The sequence below is a fragment of the Hemitrygon akajei genome, chromosome 2, assembly GCF_048418815.1.
Source record: "Hemitrygon akajei chromosome 2, sHemAka1.3, whole genome shotgun sequence".
NCBI lineage: Eukaryota > Metazoa > Chordata > Chondrichthyes > Myliobatiformes > Dasyatidae > Hemitrygon > Hemitrygon akajei.
The window spans coordinates 179,950,441-179,965,922 of record NC_133125.1 but is presented as its reverse complement, the minus strand read 5'-3'; the positions used below and the strand labels follow the sequence as shown (position 1 = coordinate 179,965,922).

Here is a 15,482-nt window from a genome sequence, read left to right as displayed (position 1 = left end):
AACGGTGGGCATTTCGGGCCAAGACCCTCCTCATATCACCTCACCCACGATTTTCGCGAGCGCCTGTCTACGTAACCGCATCCCGTGCTTGGGTAATAGCACCCCCCCCCCCCCCGCACCACTCCCCCGTTCCATTCCCTTTCCTGAACATCCCATCGCTTTCCTGCCAGGTCTTCCCACTGGCACAGTCCCATGAAATTCCCAGCTTTCCAAGCCTGAACTCCTTTTCGTCCTGCATTTCAGTCCGGCGGATCTGGAAGACGGCAGGAATTCAAGGGGATTGCTAAAAGGAGATCGATTCCCACCACCCCGGGGCATCTGGCGTCCGACTCTGGAGGCAGTCCTGCAGACGCGGGATCAGAGCTGGGTAGGGCTCGCCGAGAGCAGGAGGAGGGGGGAAGTGATGCCTGTTCGACTCTGCTGAAGGGGAATGCACAGGAGGAGGGTTGTCCAACCTCACCGTGTGGGGAAGGGCTGTCCCAGAGACACCCGAGGAGGTCCCTAGGTGTTCCGTGGTGGCTGCTCCAGGGTGTATCCATAGCAGGTATTCCCCACCTTGGGAAATGCTCCTTCGCAGCCTGTACCCCCGGTCTCTCTGCAGGATGTAATTCTGACAGCGCTGGGACAAATATCCAGTTGTAGTCTGCACTCCCCGCTGCTGAACCCTCTCCCTACCCACCACCTGCACCCATCTGACCTCAGGGCTGCGCTCTCACTCCCCCTCCCACACCACTGCACACTGATTCCCCTCACCCCTCCCTCTCTGCGCGGGTGCACAGACAGGTGGTAACTGAAATGCTCCCACACACATTGCAGCGAAGGCGCAATTGTCTTTTATATAATGTTATTATAATTTTGAAATCTATGTTAATATAATTATGAAAACGTTTTGTAATTAGTTGTGTTAATGAATATAATCCATAAACTTTCTAAATAATAAACGTACCACAACCTTTACTTGGGACGTTATCGAGCTTCAATGTATTTAAATTGTCAGTGTTACAAACTGTAACAACACACACAGAATGGAGGTCGGCAGCTCTTTGTTAATAAACCGCCGGCCAGCTGAGCGCCGACGCTATCCAGTAAAAACTCGTTTCTTTTTCTGCCATTGTGCCTGCCAGTTGTTTTAACTGACAACATGTTTGTTCAAAAAGGATGTGATTTTCTAATTTTCATTCTAAATATTCGTTGTATGCATATTACACACACACAAAAAACTTAAAGTAGCGCAGTTTTGTGTAAAAAAAATCCTGTCCAGTGCAGTGGTTGGTCTGCACAGCTGTAAAAATAGAGGGATCGCTGCCATCGGCTGCGCATTCACCCCCCTCCTCCCACTGCCCGCTGCCCGCTGCCCGCCCCTGCCACTGCGCATTCACCCCCTTCCTCCCACTGCCCGCTGCCCGCTGCCCGCCCCTGCCACTGCGCATTCACCCCCTTCCTCCCACTGCCCGCTGCCCGCCCCTTCCACTGCGCATTCACCCCTCTCCTCCCACTGCCCGCTGCCCGCTCCTTCCACTGCGCATTCACCCCCTTCCTCCCACTGCCCGCTGCCCGCCCCTTCCACTGCGCATTCACCCCTCTCCTCCCACTGCCCGCTGCCCGCTCCTTCCACTGCGCATTCACCCCCTTCCTCCCACTGCCCGCTGCCCGCCCCTTCCACTGCGCATTCACCCCTCCCCCTCCCACTGCCCGCTGCCCGCCCCTTCCACTGCGCATTCACCCCCTCCCCTCCCACTGCCCGCTGCCCGCCCCTTCCACTGCGCATTCACCCCCTTCCTCCCACTGCCCACTGCCCGCTGCCCACCCCTTCCACTGCGCATTCACCCCTTTCCTCCCACTGCCCGCTGCCCGCCCCTTCCACTGCGCATTCACCCCTCTCCTCCCACTGCCCACTGCCCGCTGCCCGCCCCTTCCACTACGCATTCACCCCTCTCCTCCCACTGCCCACTGCCCGCTGCCCGCCCCTTCCACTGCCCATTCAGCCCTCTCCTCCCACTGCCCGCTGACCCGCCCCTTCCACTGCGCATTCACCCCTCTCCTCCCACTGCCCGCTGCCCGCCCCTTCCACTGCGCATTCACCCCCCTACCTCCCACTGCCCGCTGCCCGCCCCTTCCACTGCGCATTCAACCCTCTCCTCCCACTGCCCGCTGCCCGCCCCTTCCACTGCGCATTCACCCCTCTCCTCTCACTGCCCGCTGCCCGCCCCTTCCACTACGCATTCAACCCTCTCCTCCCACTGCCCGCTGCCCGCCCCTTCCACTGCGCATTCACCCCTCTCCTCCCACTGCCCGCTGCCCGCTGCCCGCCCCTTCCACTGCGCATTCAACCCTCTCCTCCCACTGCCCGCTGCCCGCCCCTTCCACTGCGCATTCACCCCTCTCCTCCCACTGCCCGCTGCCCGCGCCTTCCACTGCGCATTCATCCCTCTCCTCCCACTGCCCGCTGCCCGCCCCTTCCACTGCGCATTCAACCCTCTCCTCCCACTGCCCGCTGCCCGCCCCTTCCACTGCGCATTCAACCCTCTCCTCCCACTGCCCGCTGCCCGCCCCTTCCACTGCGCATTCACCCCTCTCCTCCCACTGCCCGCTGCCCGCCCCTTCCACTGCGCATTCAACCCTCTCCTCCCACTGCCCGCTGCCCGCCCCTTCCACTGCGCATTCACCCCTCTCCTCCCACTGCTCGCTGCCCGCGCCTTCCACTGCGCATTCATCCCTCTCCTCCCACTGCCCGCGCCTTCCACTGCGCATTCATCCCTCTCCTCCCACTGCCCGCCCCTTCCACTGCGCATTCAACCCTCTCCTCCCACTGCCCGCTGCCCGCCCCTTCCACTGCGCATTCACCCCTCTCCTCCCACTGCCCGCTGCCCGCCCCTTCCACTGCGCATTCACCCCTTTCCTCCCACTGCCCGCTGCCCGCCCCTTCCACTGCGCATTCAACCCTCTCCTCCCACTGCCCGCTGCCCGCCCCTTCCACTGCGCATTCACCCCCTCCTCCCACTGCCCGCTGCCCGCCCCTTCCACTGCGCATTCACCCCTTTCCTCCCACTGCCCGCTGCCCGCCCCTTCCACTGCGCATTCACCCCTCTCCTCCCACTGCCCGCTGCCCGCCCCTTCCACTGCGCATTCACCCCTCTCCTCCCACTGCCCGCTGCCCTCCCCTTCCACTGCGCATTCACCCCCTCCTCCCACTGCCCGCTGCCTTCCCCTGCCACTGTGCATTCACCCCTCTCCTCCCACTGCCCGCTGCCCGCCCCTTCCACTGCGCATTCACCCCCTCCTCCCACTGCCCGCTGCCTTCCCCTGCCACTGTGCATTCACCCCTCTCCTCCCACTGCCCGCTGCCCGCCCCTTCCACTGCGCATTCACCCCCTCCTCCCACTGCCCGCTGCCTTCCCCTTTCCACTGCGCATTCACCCCCTCCTCCCACTGCCCGCTGCCTTCCCCTGCCACTGTGCATTCACCCCCCTCCTCCCGTTGCCCGCTGCCCACCCCTGCCACTGCGCATTCACCCCCCTCCTCCGGCTGCCCGCTGCCTGCCCCTGCCACTGTGCATTCACCCCCCTCCTCCCGCTGCCCGCCCCATCCACTGCGCATTCACCCCCCTTCTCCCGCTGCCCGCTGCCCGCCCCTGCCACTGCGCGTTGCAGCCTCCAGCTGTGGGAGGAATCATTTCCAGCTGCAATAGGCACTCTTGATTCTGGTCTCCGCGGCACCTTTGACCAGATGTTTACGACGTTCCTTCCAGTTGTTCAGGCACCTCCAGTTGTGTGTGACCCCTCCAGCAGTTTACAACATCTCACCCAGCTCTACACCCCACCCCATCCGGGGCTATCCACAACCCTCCCCACCCCTCCTTCACCTCCAGCCGTGTGCAAACCGCCTCCATCCGGGCTGTGCACAACGTTCCTCCCTCCGGTTGTGCGCAACGTGCCACCTCCTTCCCCCCTCCCCCCACGATAGTGCGCAACCCGCTACCCTTCGACTGTGCGTAACCCCCACCCTCCAGCTGTGCCTCTTTACCCTCAGTGCCGTGCAGACAGGAACATCGGTATCCATCCAACAGGTCAACGCAGGTACCTCCGTTCTGACAAGGCTGGGAACGGCACTCATCGACCTCCTCCGAACAGTTCCGGCCTTGGTACCCGGGGAGACACTGGACATAGGAACAAAGCGACATCAGGATATGGGACGGAGGGCAAACTGACCGGTCCCTCGCGATTTCAATCCCAATAGCGCTAATCTTTCCAACTCGATACAATTCTCCCGCTTCAACCCCAGCATCGACTCCTTAAAATTTACACAGGGAGTCCTATCGTTGCATTCGTTCTGGGAAGACCCTGGAACGCGTTGGAAGACAGGCGCGGACATGGAGGGAATGGAGGGAAAGGCAGATCAGATTCGATAGAATGGGATCACGATCATCTCAGATACCGTAGGACTGAGGGCCTGTTCACGCACTGCACTGTTCCGGGCTGGAGACTGGGTAACATAGCCTGCCCAGGGAGTATCCCAGCACACCTCAGCACCTGGGCCCCGGGCTGGAGAGGGAGCTGGTCCAGCTCCAGAGAGAAAAGCGAGAGAGGTGTAAGAGAAAGCGAGCGTGGGAGTGAGCTCCGGGCACCACTGCTGAGTGTAAAAGACGCAAGGTAGGAACAGGAAAAAAAAGTCACTCGGCTCCTCGAGTATGTTCAAGTGATCTGACTGTAACCTAGCTCCACGTCCTCGCCTTGCCTGGCGACATTTCATTCCTTCGCTTATCAAGAATCTATCCATCTCCGCCGTAGCAACACAAGAAAGCTACGGCTTCCAGTTGTCTTTTCGAAAGTGAGTTCTAAAAACTCACCTCCCTCGGGAGGAAAACAAATGTTACCCTTTCCTTATTAAATAAGGAGGATCCCTGATATGCAAGCAGCGAATCCCGAATCTGGTATCTCCATACACACCCTGTCAAAAGTACTCAGGATTTTAAAAATATATTTCAAGCAATGCATTCTAATTCCCCATCTTACTCTGAATGGCTTCACTTGTTTTATTTTTCTCCCACCCCAGAGACGTTTCATGAGAACAAGAGAAAATCTGCAGATTCTGGAAATCCGAGCAACACGCACAAACTGCTGGAGGAACTCAGTGGGCCAGGCAGCATCCGTGGAGAAGAGTACAGTCAATGTTTCGGCCCGAGACCCCTCGGCAGGATTGGAGAGAAAAAGCTGAGGAGTAGATTTGAAAAGTGGGCGGAGGGGAGAGAGAAACGCCCGGCGACAGATGAAGCAAAGAGCTAGGAAGTTGATTGGTGAAAGAGACGGAAGACCATTAAAAAGTAAGTGGGGGGGGGGGGGGGGGGGTCCGAGGAGGAGAACCAGAAGGAGGCGATGAGACGATGAGACCCGACGTAGTCTGGGAGACCGCTTCGCCGAGCATCTACGCGCCGTCCACCAGGACAAGCGGGATCTCCCAGTGGCCACCCATTTTAATTCCCATTCCAATATTGCCATCCATGGCCCGCCTACTGTTAGGATAAGACTACACTTAGGTTGCAGGAACAACACCTTATATTTCATTTGGGTAGCCTCCAACCTGATGGCACGTCATCAATTTCTCAAACTTCCAGTAATACCTCCCCCCCACCACCATTTCCCCTCCTTTGGTCCCTCTCTCCTATTAAGTCTTTGCCCGCCCACCGTCTCCCTCTGGTGTTCCTCCCGCTTTTTCTTTCTTCCATGGCCTTCTGTCTCTTTTACCAATCAACTTCCTAGCTCCTTGCTTCATCCTGCAACCCCCCTCCAAGTTTCACCTATCGCCTGGCGTTTCTCTCTCCGCTCTCCCCACCTTTCAAATCTGCTCCAGTCCTGATGAAGGGTTTCCGCCCGAAACGTCGATTGTAATTTTTTTCCACAGATGTCGCCTGACCTGCTAACGTCCCCCAGTATTTTGTGTGCGTTGCTGAGAGCTTGTGCAGTTGATTTGGAAAGTTATATGTTTCTTTCATGCACCAGCAGGCGGCGGTGTTGTCCACCTTTTGGTTAGCAGCCGGTATTTAAGCGGCGTCTTTTCGGTGCTGGTGTCCCAATGCGTCAAGCAAACAGCGATCCCATGAAGTTATTATCATATTTTGGTATATACTGTGGTATAGTCTCCAACAGGACCACAACTATGTCATGATTTGGAGGCTTGCGTGCCTCAGTGACCCAGAGAGGTATACTGGCTGGACTCCAGCTCTTAATAGAGTCACCCATGCCAAATAAGTCCAAGGGCCAGACTAAGGGGTCCACTGGTCCTCCAGGTTCGGGGATCCAGATCAGAGCCAATAACCTTGACTGGCGAAGCAAACTTTACGCAAAAACAATGAAGAACCCTTCTACATCTGTATGCAACGATATTTTTGAGTTTGTGCCCGGAAATTGCATGACTGACAGGAGTGAAAACCGAGAGGAAACTGCTGGCACGATGAAGGAAGCTCTGAACTCTGCCAGAGATGGAGGACCTTCATTGCTGCCCTAAATACCAGTGGCTTGACGGGCAGTAGGGGACTAAGCGGCACGGCGAAGCAGCGGCCTGTCTCACAGCTCCGTATCCCTCGTGCTGTAACTCAGGATTAGACCATTCAGCAAATCGAGCCTACTCCACCATTTCATCATGGCTGATGTATCGTCCCTCTCAACCCCATTCTCCTTCATTCTCTCTGTAGCCTCTGACAGTCTTACTAATCAAAAACTATCAGTTTTGCTCCGTTTTGGTCGCCTCACTACAGGAAGGATGTGGAAGCCATAGAAAGGGTGCAGAGGAGATTTACAAGGACGTTGCCTGGATTGGGGAGTATGCCTTATGAGAATAGGTTGAGTGAACTCGGCCTTTTCTCCTTGGGGCGACGGAGGATGAGAGGTGACCTGATAGGGGTGTATAAGATGATGAGAGGCATTGATCGTGTGGATAGTCAGAGGCTTTTTCCCAGGGCTGAAATGGTTGCCACAAGAGGGCACGTTTAAAGGTACTGGGGAGTAGGTACAGAGGAAATGTCAGGGGTAAGTTTTTTTTACGCAGTGAGTGGTGAGTGCGTGGAATGGGGTGCCGGCAACGGTGGTGGAGGTGGATACGGTAGGGTATTTTAAAAGACTTTTAGATAGGTACATGGAGCTTAGTGAAGTAGAGGGCTATAGGTAAGCCTAGTAATTTCTAAGGTAGGGACATGTTCGGCACAACTTCGTGGGCCAAAGGGCCTGTATTGTGCTGTAGGTTTCTATGTTCCTATCCACCTCCGCTTTAATTATTCCCAATGATTTGGCCTTCACAGCCGCCTGTGGTAATAAATACCACATATTCACCACCCTCCGGCTAAAGAAATTTCTCCTCATCTCTGTTCGAAAGGGACGTCCGGTTATCGGGAGGCTGCGTCTTAAGGCTCGGAATTCCCATCCTCTCCGCGTCCAATATTCGCTAATCGTACTGTCTGTGTTGAGTCTCCCTGGGACTGTGTGCCCCGGTCTTCCCGCCCATCCCAAAGAGGAATTGCTCGCGTAATCAGCTGCTGTAAGTTATCTCCGAGCAGAATCGGTGGTTGTTGGGAATGTGGGAGAGAGCAGGTTGCAGGGAGATGAGTGGGGCGGGGGATGGAATTGCACTGATGGAAGTTGGTATGGACTAGTGAGCTGAACGACCTCTCCTGTAATGGAGCACCGGAACGACGGGACACGCAGCCTTTAAGGAAGAAAGTTTGAAGGAGGAGATTCAGGAGGACAGACGCTGACAACGTAGATACTACAGCACAGAGGCAGGCAGAGAAAGAGAGGCCAGAGCTCACGGCTTGTCAGCTGGAGAGGATACAGAGGGAGGGAGGGAGAGGGGGAGTGAGAGAGAGGGAGAGGTGGGGGGAAGGGAAGATGGAAAGATGGAGGAAGGGAGGGAGAGACGGAGGGAGGGAGAGATGGAGAGAAGAAGAGAGTGAGAAAGTGTTTGTGAGAGTGTGTATGTGTGTGTATGTTTGTGAGAGAGAGTGAGAGAGAGACAGTGTGTGTATGTGTGTGTGAGAGAGAGAGAGGGAGAAAGGAAAAGGACAGAGGGAGAGGCGGCGGGAGGGAGGGAGAGAGGGAAAGAGAGAAGGTGTGTGTGTGTGTGTGTGTGTGTGTGTGTGTGTGAGAGAGAGAGAGAGAGAGAGAGAGAGAGAGAGAGAGAGAGAGAGAGAGAGAGAGAGAGAGAGAGAGAGAGAGAGAGAGAGAGAGAGCGTCATTGACAAAACCATCAATAAAAGAGTTCACGTTTTTGGGATCTGCTAAAAAATCACGGGACGAGAGATTTATCATTGCTTCTCTCTGCATGGACGCTGCCTGATCTGCAGTGTGTCTCCGGGGGTGGATACACCAGCCATCCTGGAGCAGCCAGTTCACTTTCCAGGATGGTCACATTCAGAGCTCTAACCCCGCGCTGGCGAGGAAGATCCGGCCAGGAACGCGAGGAAGATCAGGCCAGGAACGCGAGGAAGCCTTTACCTGGCATGAGTACTTTGCGACCAAGTCGAGGCAGGTGGCTCCGTTCTGGCAAGGGTTGTCCTGGCACTCGTCCACCTCAGTCTCGCAGTAGGTGCCCACGAATCCCGCGGGACACTGGCAGTAGTGGGTGCTCCCAGCGTCGATGCAGCGCCCACCGTTCCGGCAGAGCTCCTCGATGCTCACCCCTGCAGGAGAAAGAGAGGAATATCGGACTGTACGTTAGGAAACGCCCCTGGCGCCGTTCCACGAAGTGCCGTACGTCCCTGTCGGGGGCACTGACGCGATGGATGAAACCGAGAGGCTAGCAATGAGCTACCAGTGAGTAACAGTTGGAGTGTGCTTAAGGACTGTACTTATATCAAGTCTGGTACAATCCTAGCATGACCCATCAACTCGTTGTCGCGGAGGAGATGTGACTGCAGAAACTTGCAGAAACGAATACTTTGCTGGTTGTCAGCTCGCTCGTGTTATGAGTGATGAACAGACCTGATGGAAATGGGGTGCAGAGTTAACCATTTCCCCCCCTCACGAGAACTATGGACTATTGTTATTGCTATGCTGCTAATGAGAGAGAGAGAGATGAAGCCCAGAGGCAGGAACATCTGCTACAGATAAGAGGGAGAGAGAGACTGTTGATTTATTGTATTTTGACTCTTCCTGGATTATTTACCTTTCACTACAAGGACGTTACTTTGCTCGTTAACATTCCTCAGGAGACAGCAGGAGTGGCCTGATTTGATGGACACCGTCATTCAGAGTTGATGGATGGCTGAGACCCCGTTAGTAGGGATAAAAGACAGGTCTGGGGAGACAATCCTCAGACACACCAGTGGACACTGACCGAGTGTGGTGCACCCACAGGAAGGTGGGGGCTTCGAGGACCGAATCAGGAGATCGGTCAATAAAGCTCTCAGTGTAACGGCAGGGCCGGTGGGGACGTGTGTGTGTGTCCACTCATGCCAGAGTGACGAGTCCACCACAGAAGAACGGTCTAGCTGAAGACCAGAGGGGTCATAACTGAATGACCACAACGATACGATGGATTAAGAAAGCAACAGAAGGTTTGCCTGCTGCAGATGCCTAATCTCTTGCTCTCTCTCTCTCTCTCCAACGATTACAACACAACAACCATAACTACCTCAGCACGCATGAACTGAACTTTATATTCTTCTATGACAATTCATTTACCCCTGGACATCGATAGAGCTTGTTTATTATTATTGATTATTATTGTTCCTACACTTTTAGGTTTATTATTGCTGACCTGTTTTATATGTATATTTGCATTTTTTTGATACTGTATTGTATAGTTTACTAATAATCACCTTTAGTTTTCGGTACCACCAGACTCCAGCAGATTCTACTATTTCTGCTGGGCTGTAAGCCCAGTTAAGGGGTACGTAACGCTCGCCAGGCCCCGTCTCGGCCGAGCAGGAGGGCGTTTGCCAGTCTCAGTTTGTGCCAGGTCTCTTACCATCCCGTCACTTATTCTCCGGGAATCCAATTGTTGCCATCGTGTCCATTAACACTCCAACCCCACCCACCCCCTTTTAAACCTAGGCAGCTTTCATTGCGCGATAGCGCCGAACAGGAACAGCGAAACCTCATCTCTCCTCGCTCGCTCCCCAGTGGCGCAGCAGATGCTCGCAGGATGGAAGGGGCGGGGAGTGTCAGAGGGCAGAGGCCGGCTGCTCTGTAGGCAGGATATTGAAACGCTTCTTCAGCGTCAGGCTGTGCCTGGAGCGTTTGTCGTCCCGGGAGAACCGTCCTGGGTGGGTTGTTGAGTCCAACTTCTTCAGCGTGTATGCCAGGTCCCTGACACTGTCGTACCGGAACATGGTCGCGACTCCATGAGGGAATCAGCTCTAACTTCCCCCAGCCCCTGTTCTCTTCACCCACCTGCCCCAGACCCAACTTACAGCGGCCAGTCAACTCACTGGCCGTCTGGGATGCGAGCGGAAACCGAAGCAGGGTGGGATTGGGGCGGGCGGAACCCACGCGGCCACCGGGAGACCATGGAGACTCTTCACCCAGAGCAGGGGTCGCCGGTTCTGGGAAGCGGCACGACATCGCAAACACAAGAGATGTGCTAGTAGTCCAGAGCAACGGGCTGGAGGAACGTCCGTGCGTGTCGCAGAGAATTCACCATCCTCACCGCTTGCCCTTTCGCTCGTGAATCACTCCCGGGTCTAAAAGTTCCGTACGGGCCCAACTAGGTAAGGGCCGGGACAACTGGTGAGACCAGCTTCCTCTTTAACTATCCATCTCGTTCACCTGACCCCGCTGATGCCAGCTCTCAGGGAAGCGACCACTCTCCTTCCCCACCCACCCAGCCTCGAGGACAACTTATCCATCTTCCCCGGATCTTGACCGGGACTGTATTTATAATTCGTCGATGACGGCCCCTTGAACAGATGGAGCGGAGCTGCTTCCTCAAGTCTTTCCGGTGAAGATGCCCTCAATGTGCTGTTGCCCCTCCTCTCCCAACAGCGGGGGTGGCAGAGGTAGTTCCTCCTGGTGCTCCGGTTTTATCCCAGATTCCAAAAAAAACCGTATGGGTTAGGGTTGGTGATTTGTGGGCATGCTGCGTTGGCGCCGGGAGCATGTCGATACTTGGTGACTGCGCCCGGTGTTGAACGGTGACACAAGCGACGCATTTCACGTACGTACACGTGGCAATAAAATCAATGTAATCTATCCGGCCCCTGGCTTGCACACTCCATGCTCCTCTGCAGCCCCGGCTGCTTTCTACCCTCCCGATTCCTCACAGCGTCGCACCCCCACACCCCACTCCGGAGCAGAGAAGAATCACTTACCCTTCAGGCCCGCCTCCAGGTCACACGAGTCCTTAGGAACGTCGCAGTAGGGCCCGCTCCAGCCCGCTCCGCACCGGCATCGGAAGCCGGCCCCGGTGGGCTCACACCTTCCCTCGTTCTTGCACACGGGCTTCGCGCACCAGTCGATCGGCGTCTGTGGAGCGGGGGTGGGGGTTGGAAAGAGAAATGAGCGGCCAGGGAGTGGACTGAACGGTAGCGCGGAGCGTCGGCAGTTACGAACTGCCGCTCCCCCAAGCCCCGGTAAGTACGTGTTGGGGATGATATTTTCCCACTGGTGACACTTGCCGGCTGTCCCCAGCCCCTGCTCGGACTTTATTGGTAATTGATGCAGACGATCTTTAATCAATTAATGGTGGAGCAGTCAGAGGAGATTGAATCCCGGTAGTAAGATTCATGCAGAGGGAACCAGGGCTGAGACGTCAGGGAGACTGCCTCTTCCTGATTGGTGATCCTCAAATCACCCTCTCGCCACCGTGTGCCAGTGAAGTCTGGATCCAATCCCAGCATCCCATTGCCTGATCAGTGAAGGCCGCTACATCAAGGAAATCGCACCGGCTCTGTTTCTCCAAGATGGGACTTGACTAGAAGTGTTCAAAATGGGAGGGGGAGTGGGAGTGGGTTTTAATACTGATGGGGTCGGGATTGCCGGGGAAAGCCTAAAATAGTTCCGTCAAACCGCGTGAAATATCGTCATTGGTTACCACTAACTTCGCCTTTGACGCCTTGCAACGTTGAGCGACCTTGTTTTGAAGCACCCCTAGAATGGGACGCACACGGGAGAACCGATGGGCCGAATGGATTCCTGGACGTGGCTGTGACGGAGAAATAGGAAACTGCTCGGGGCCCCGCAGGAGAGTGCGGGGAGGTGTGATGGTGGTCGGGTGAGGGGTGGGGAGGTGTGCAGTATGGGAGCGATCTCTTCTGGAATAGGGGACGCTCCTTGGGACAGAGATGAGGAGATCCCCCTTCACCCCCAGGGCTCCGACTGCTTGTTTCTATGCCCTGCGCCCCGGGGAGCCTCCATCACCGATCAGGGGAGCTGGTACGAAAGGGGCTGGAGGGTCAGCCCTGATCTCGGCTGGGCCACGTCCTCCGATACAAGCGGCACGGGCCCGTGGGACTGAACGACATCCTTTGCAAATACTTTCCATGTAATAATGGGCCGGGCTCGAGTTGATGAATTCTGTCGCGGATTTCCCGCATTATATTTGCTTGTAGGATCGGCTCTTGCTCTAGTCTGAGGTAAATTGGGAAAGTCTACAGTGGCTGAATAGCCTTTTGTTATAATATGTCTGAAGTCATAGAATAGGCAGGAAGGGCTGAATGGCTTTCTGTAATTTTAATGTGAAGTTATGGGATAGTTCAAGGGACGGAATGGCCTGCTCTTACTATGTTGTGGTAATGGCGAGCTGGTATCGTGACGCTGGGTGATCTCTCCCGCTCCAACACCCGGAACCTACTTCAGGCGACAGTAACAGCCCACAGCCCGCACCCCACTCGACGCGACAGCGGGCCGGCGGTAACACACAAGCGCTCAACCCGCCCACACGGACAACCCCGCGGCCCGCGGGCGATACATTCCCGCGTTGGTCCCGGACCGGTTACCTGGCAAGTGCTCCCGGTGTAGCCCTGAGCGCAGGAGCAACTGAAGGTGCCGTAGCCATCTCGGCAGGTGCCCCCGTTCAGGCACGGCTGTGACTCGCACTCGTCGACCTCTTCCTGGCAGCGCCAGCCCGTGAACCCGGCCGGACAGAGGCAGGAGAAGTTGGCCACTCGGTCGAGGCAGGTTCCCCCGTTCAGGCACGAGCTGTGGGACGAAGGGGCTGACCTCAGTGATTCACGGAATTTCACAGAGGGCATTGCGCAGAATTTACACGCTAGAACCCGGGAAACCGGGGCATCAGTCCCAACTGCTGATGCCGCGTTATTCCGGCAGTGAATGGGAAACTCCACTGCTCCCGAAGTCTGGATTCTACATCCTAGACTTTAAAACAACCACGAAACCCCTCGCAACCTCCTCTGTCCTGTCTCTCCGGTTTATCCCGGTGACGCTCAGTGTAGCGGGCAGAACCGCTGCTTCTCAGCTTTAGGGAATCCGGATTTGATCCCGGTGTGTGTGTGTGTGTGTGTGTGTGTGTGTGTGTGTGTGTGTGTGTGTGTGTGTGTGTGTGTGTGTGTGTGTGTGTGTGTGTGTGTGTGTGTGTGTGTGTGTGTGTGTGTGTGTGTGTGTGAATTGCTTTCAATTTCTCCCTGTGACCACGTGGATTTTTCTACCTCTCCTAACCAACACCAACCCCCACCCCCCGCATCGCAAAGACTCTCTGTTGTAAACTAACCCCTGCTATGTCAGGATCAGTTTTAATATCACCGGCGTATGTTGCGTGAAAGTTGTTAACTTGCCAACAGTACAATGCAATGCAATACATGATAATATGGAAATAAATCAATTACAGTAAATATATGTATGTATATTAAATAGTTAAAAACAATGCCAAAACAGAAATGTTATAAAAAAGTGAGGTCATGTTCATGGGTTCAATGTCCATTTAGAAATCGGATGGCAGAGGGGAAGAAGTTGTTCCCGAAACGCTGAGTGTGTGGCTTCAGGCGTCTGTACCTCCTTCCTGAGTTACAATGAGAAAAGGGCAGGACCTGTCTGCGGCGGAGGAGTTTCCCAGTGGAAGCCTCTTTGCGCAGGGCTGCTTCCCCTGTACACTGGGGACCTGGGGTGGAAGGTGTTGCATCGGGCAGTGCCGTACAACAGGATTTTTGAGCAGGTTCACGGACACCACGTCCGCCTGTCCATTCTATGGGCGGGAAGAGTCAATGCTGACATGGAATGTGAGAGGTTGCGGCCCCTCTTTGAGTTTCTCAAAGGGCTGCTGCTGAGTTCTGGCTCTACTCAGTCCCACACTCCTCATATACGGGCACCCAGTTCCGAAGGGGTCGGGTTGTGAGAAGGATCTCCTAGCGGGCTTGCTCCTGGCTCTGGCCAAGATGGCTATTCACGGGTCTAGGCAGCGAAAAGTGGAGGGCGCCGCCCGAGCCGACTACCTGTCCTTTTCCGTGGATACGTTCGTGCCCGGCTGTCCTTGGAGAGGGAGTACGCGTTCGCAATGGGTCAGTGGGGGACTTCCGGGAGCGGTGCCCCCCCCCCCGGGTATTGACTGTTTTATAGACGGCAGTAACCGTATTTTAAACCGAGTTTACTTACTACCTTGTAAATACTGAATGTCTGTACCTTGTGTATTCGTGATGCAAATAAACTTCTGTAGTTTTGTAAAAAGGGGCATGGCCTGGGTGAAGGGGGTCCTTAATGACGGACGCCTCCTTTCTGAGACTCCTTGATGTCTCGGATAACCCGGAGGCTGGTGCCCATGATGGAGCTGACTAACGTTACAACTTTCCGTAGCTTCTGTCGATCCTGTGCAGTCCCTCCCCCCCCCCCCCCACCTGAACCCCATACCAGACAGCGATGCAGCCTGTCAGAATGCTCTCCACGATACATCTGTGGGTGACAGGTGGAAACTGGGGGAGGAATTGATAGGAATTTAAGTTGGTAAATTATTTACAGTATTATTGTCAAATGTACCGAGTTACATTGAACAACTGGTTTATATGTCATCCATACAGATAATTACATTTTGACATCCCTGTCATATGAAAATTTTAACTATTTACCTCTCCATATATTATTGCGGCAGGTCACTCCTTACTCCGGAGAAAACACGCCCTGTCTATCCAATCTCTCCTCATATCTGCGCCTCCAATCTGAGTAACAACCCGCTGAATCTCCTATGCACGCTCTCTAATGGATCCTTATCGTTCCTATACTGTGGTGACCAGAACTTCACTGAAGTGGTGAATTTCTCACTGCCTCGGTAAAGCAGACAACATCATCTTGGAATATTGTGTTCAGTTCTGGTCGCCACATCCGAGGAAGGGTGTGGGTGCCGAGGATACGCGCCAGGATGCTGCCCGGATTAGAGAACACGTCTCGCGTGGAAAGATTAAGCCAGCAGGGCTTTTCTCTGTCGAGCGAGGGAGGATGAGAATTTGACTTGATCGTGGAGTAACGGATGATTAGAGGTGCAGACTGGACAACCAGAGACCTTTTCTCTGGATGGTATTGGCTAATACGAGAGGGCATACTTAAATGCGA

The 15,482-nt window shown here is 55.1% G+C and overlaps 1 protein-coding gene across 1 annotated transcript in view; it reads right to left on the bottom strand.

Moving 5' to 3' along the window:
* Positions 1-3,597: 3,597 nt before the first annotated feature.
* LOC140721507 (uncharacterized) overlaps positions 3,598-15,482 on the bottom strand; it is a 78,524-nt gene continuing 66,639 nt past the window's right edge. The window contains exons 19-23 of the mRNA XM_073036327.1: positions 12,926-13,127; positions 11,300-11,453; positions 8,484-8,668; positions 3,863-4,156; positions 3,598-3,657 (exon numbers count right to left, since the gene is read on the bottom strand). Of these exons, the coding sequence (XP_072892428.1) occupies positions 3,598-3,657; positions 3,863-4,156; positions 8,484-8,668; positions 11,300-11,453; positions 12,926-13,127 (895 nt within the window). The remainder of the gene's footprint in view (positions 3,658-3,862; positions 4,157-8,483; positions 8,669-11,299; positions 11,454-12,925; positions 13,128-15,482) is intronic.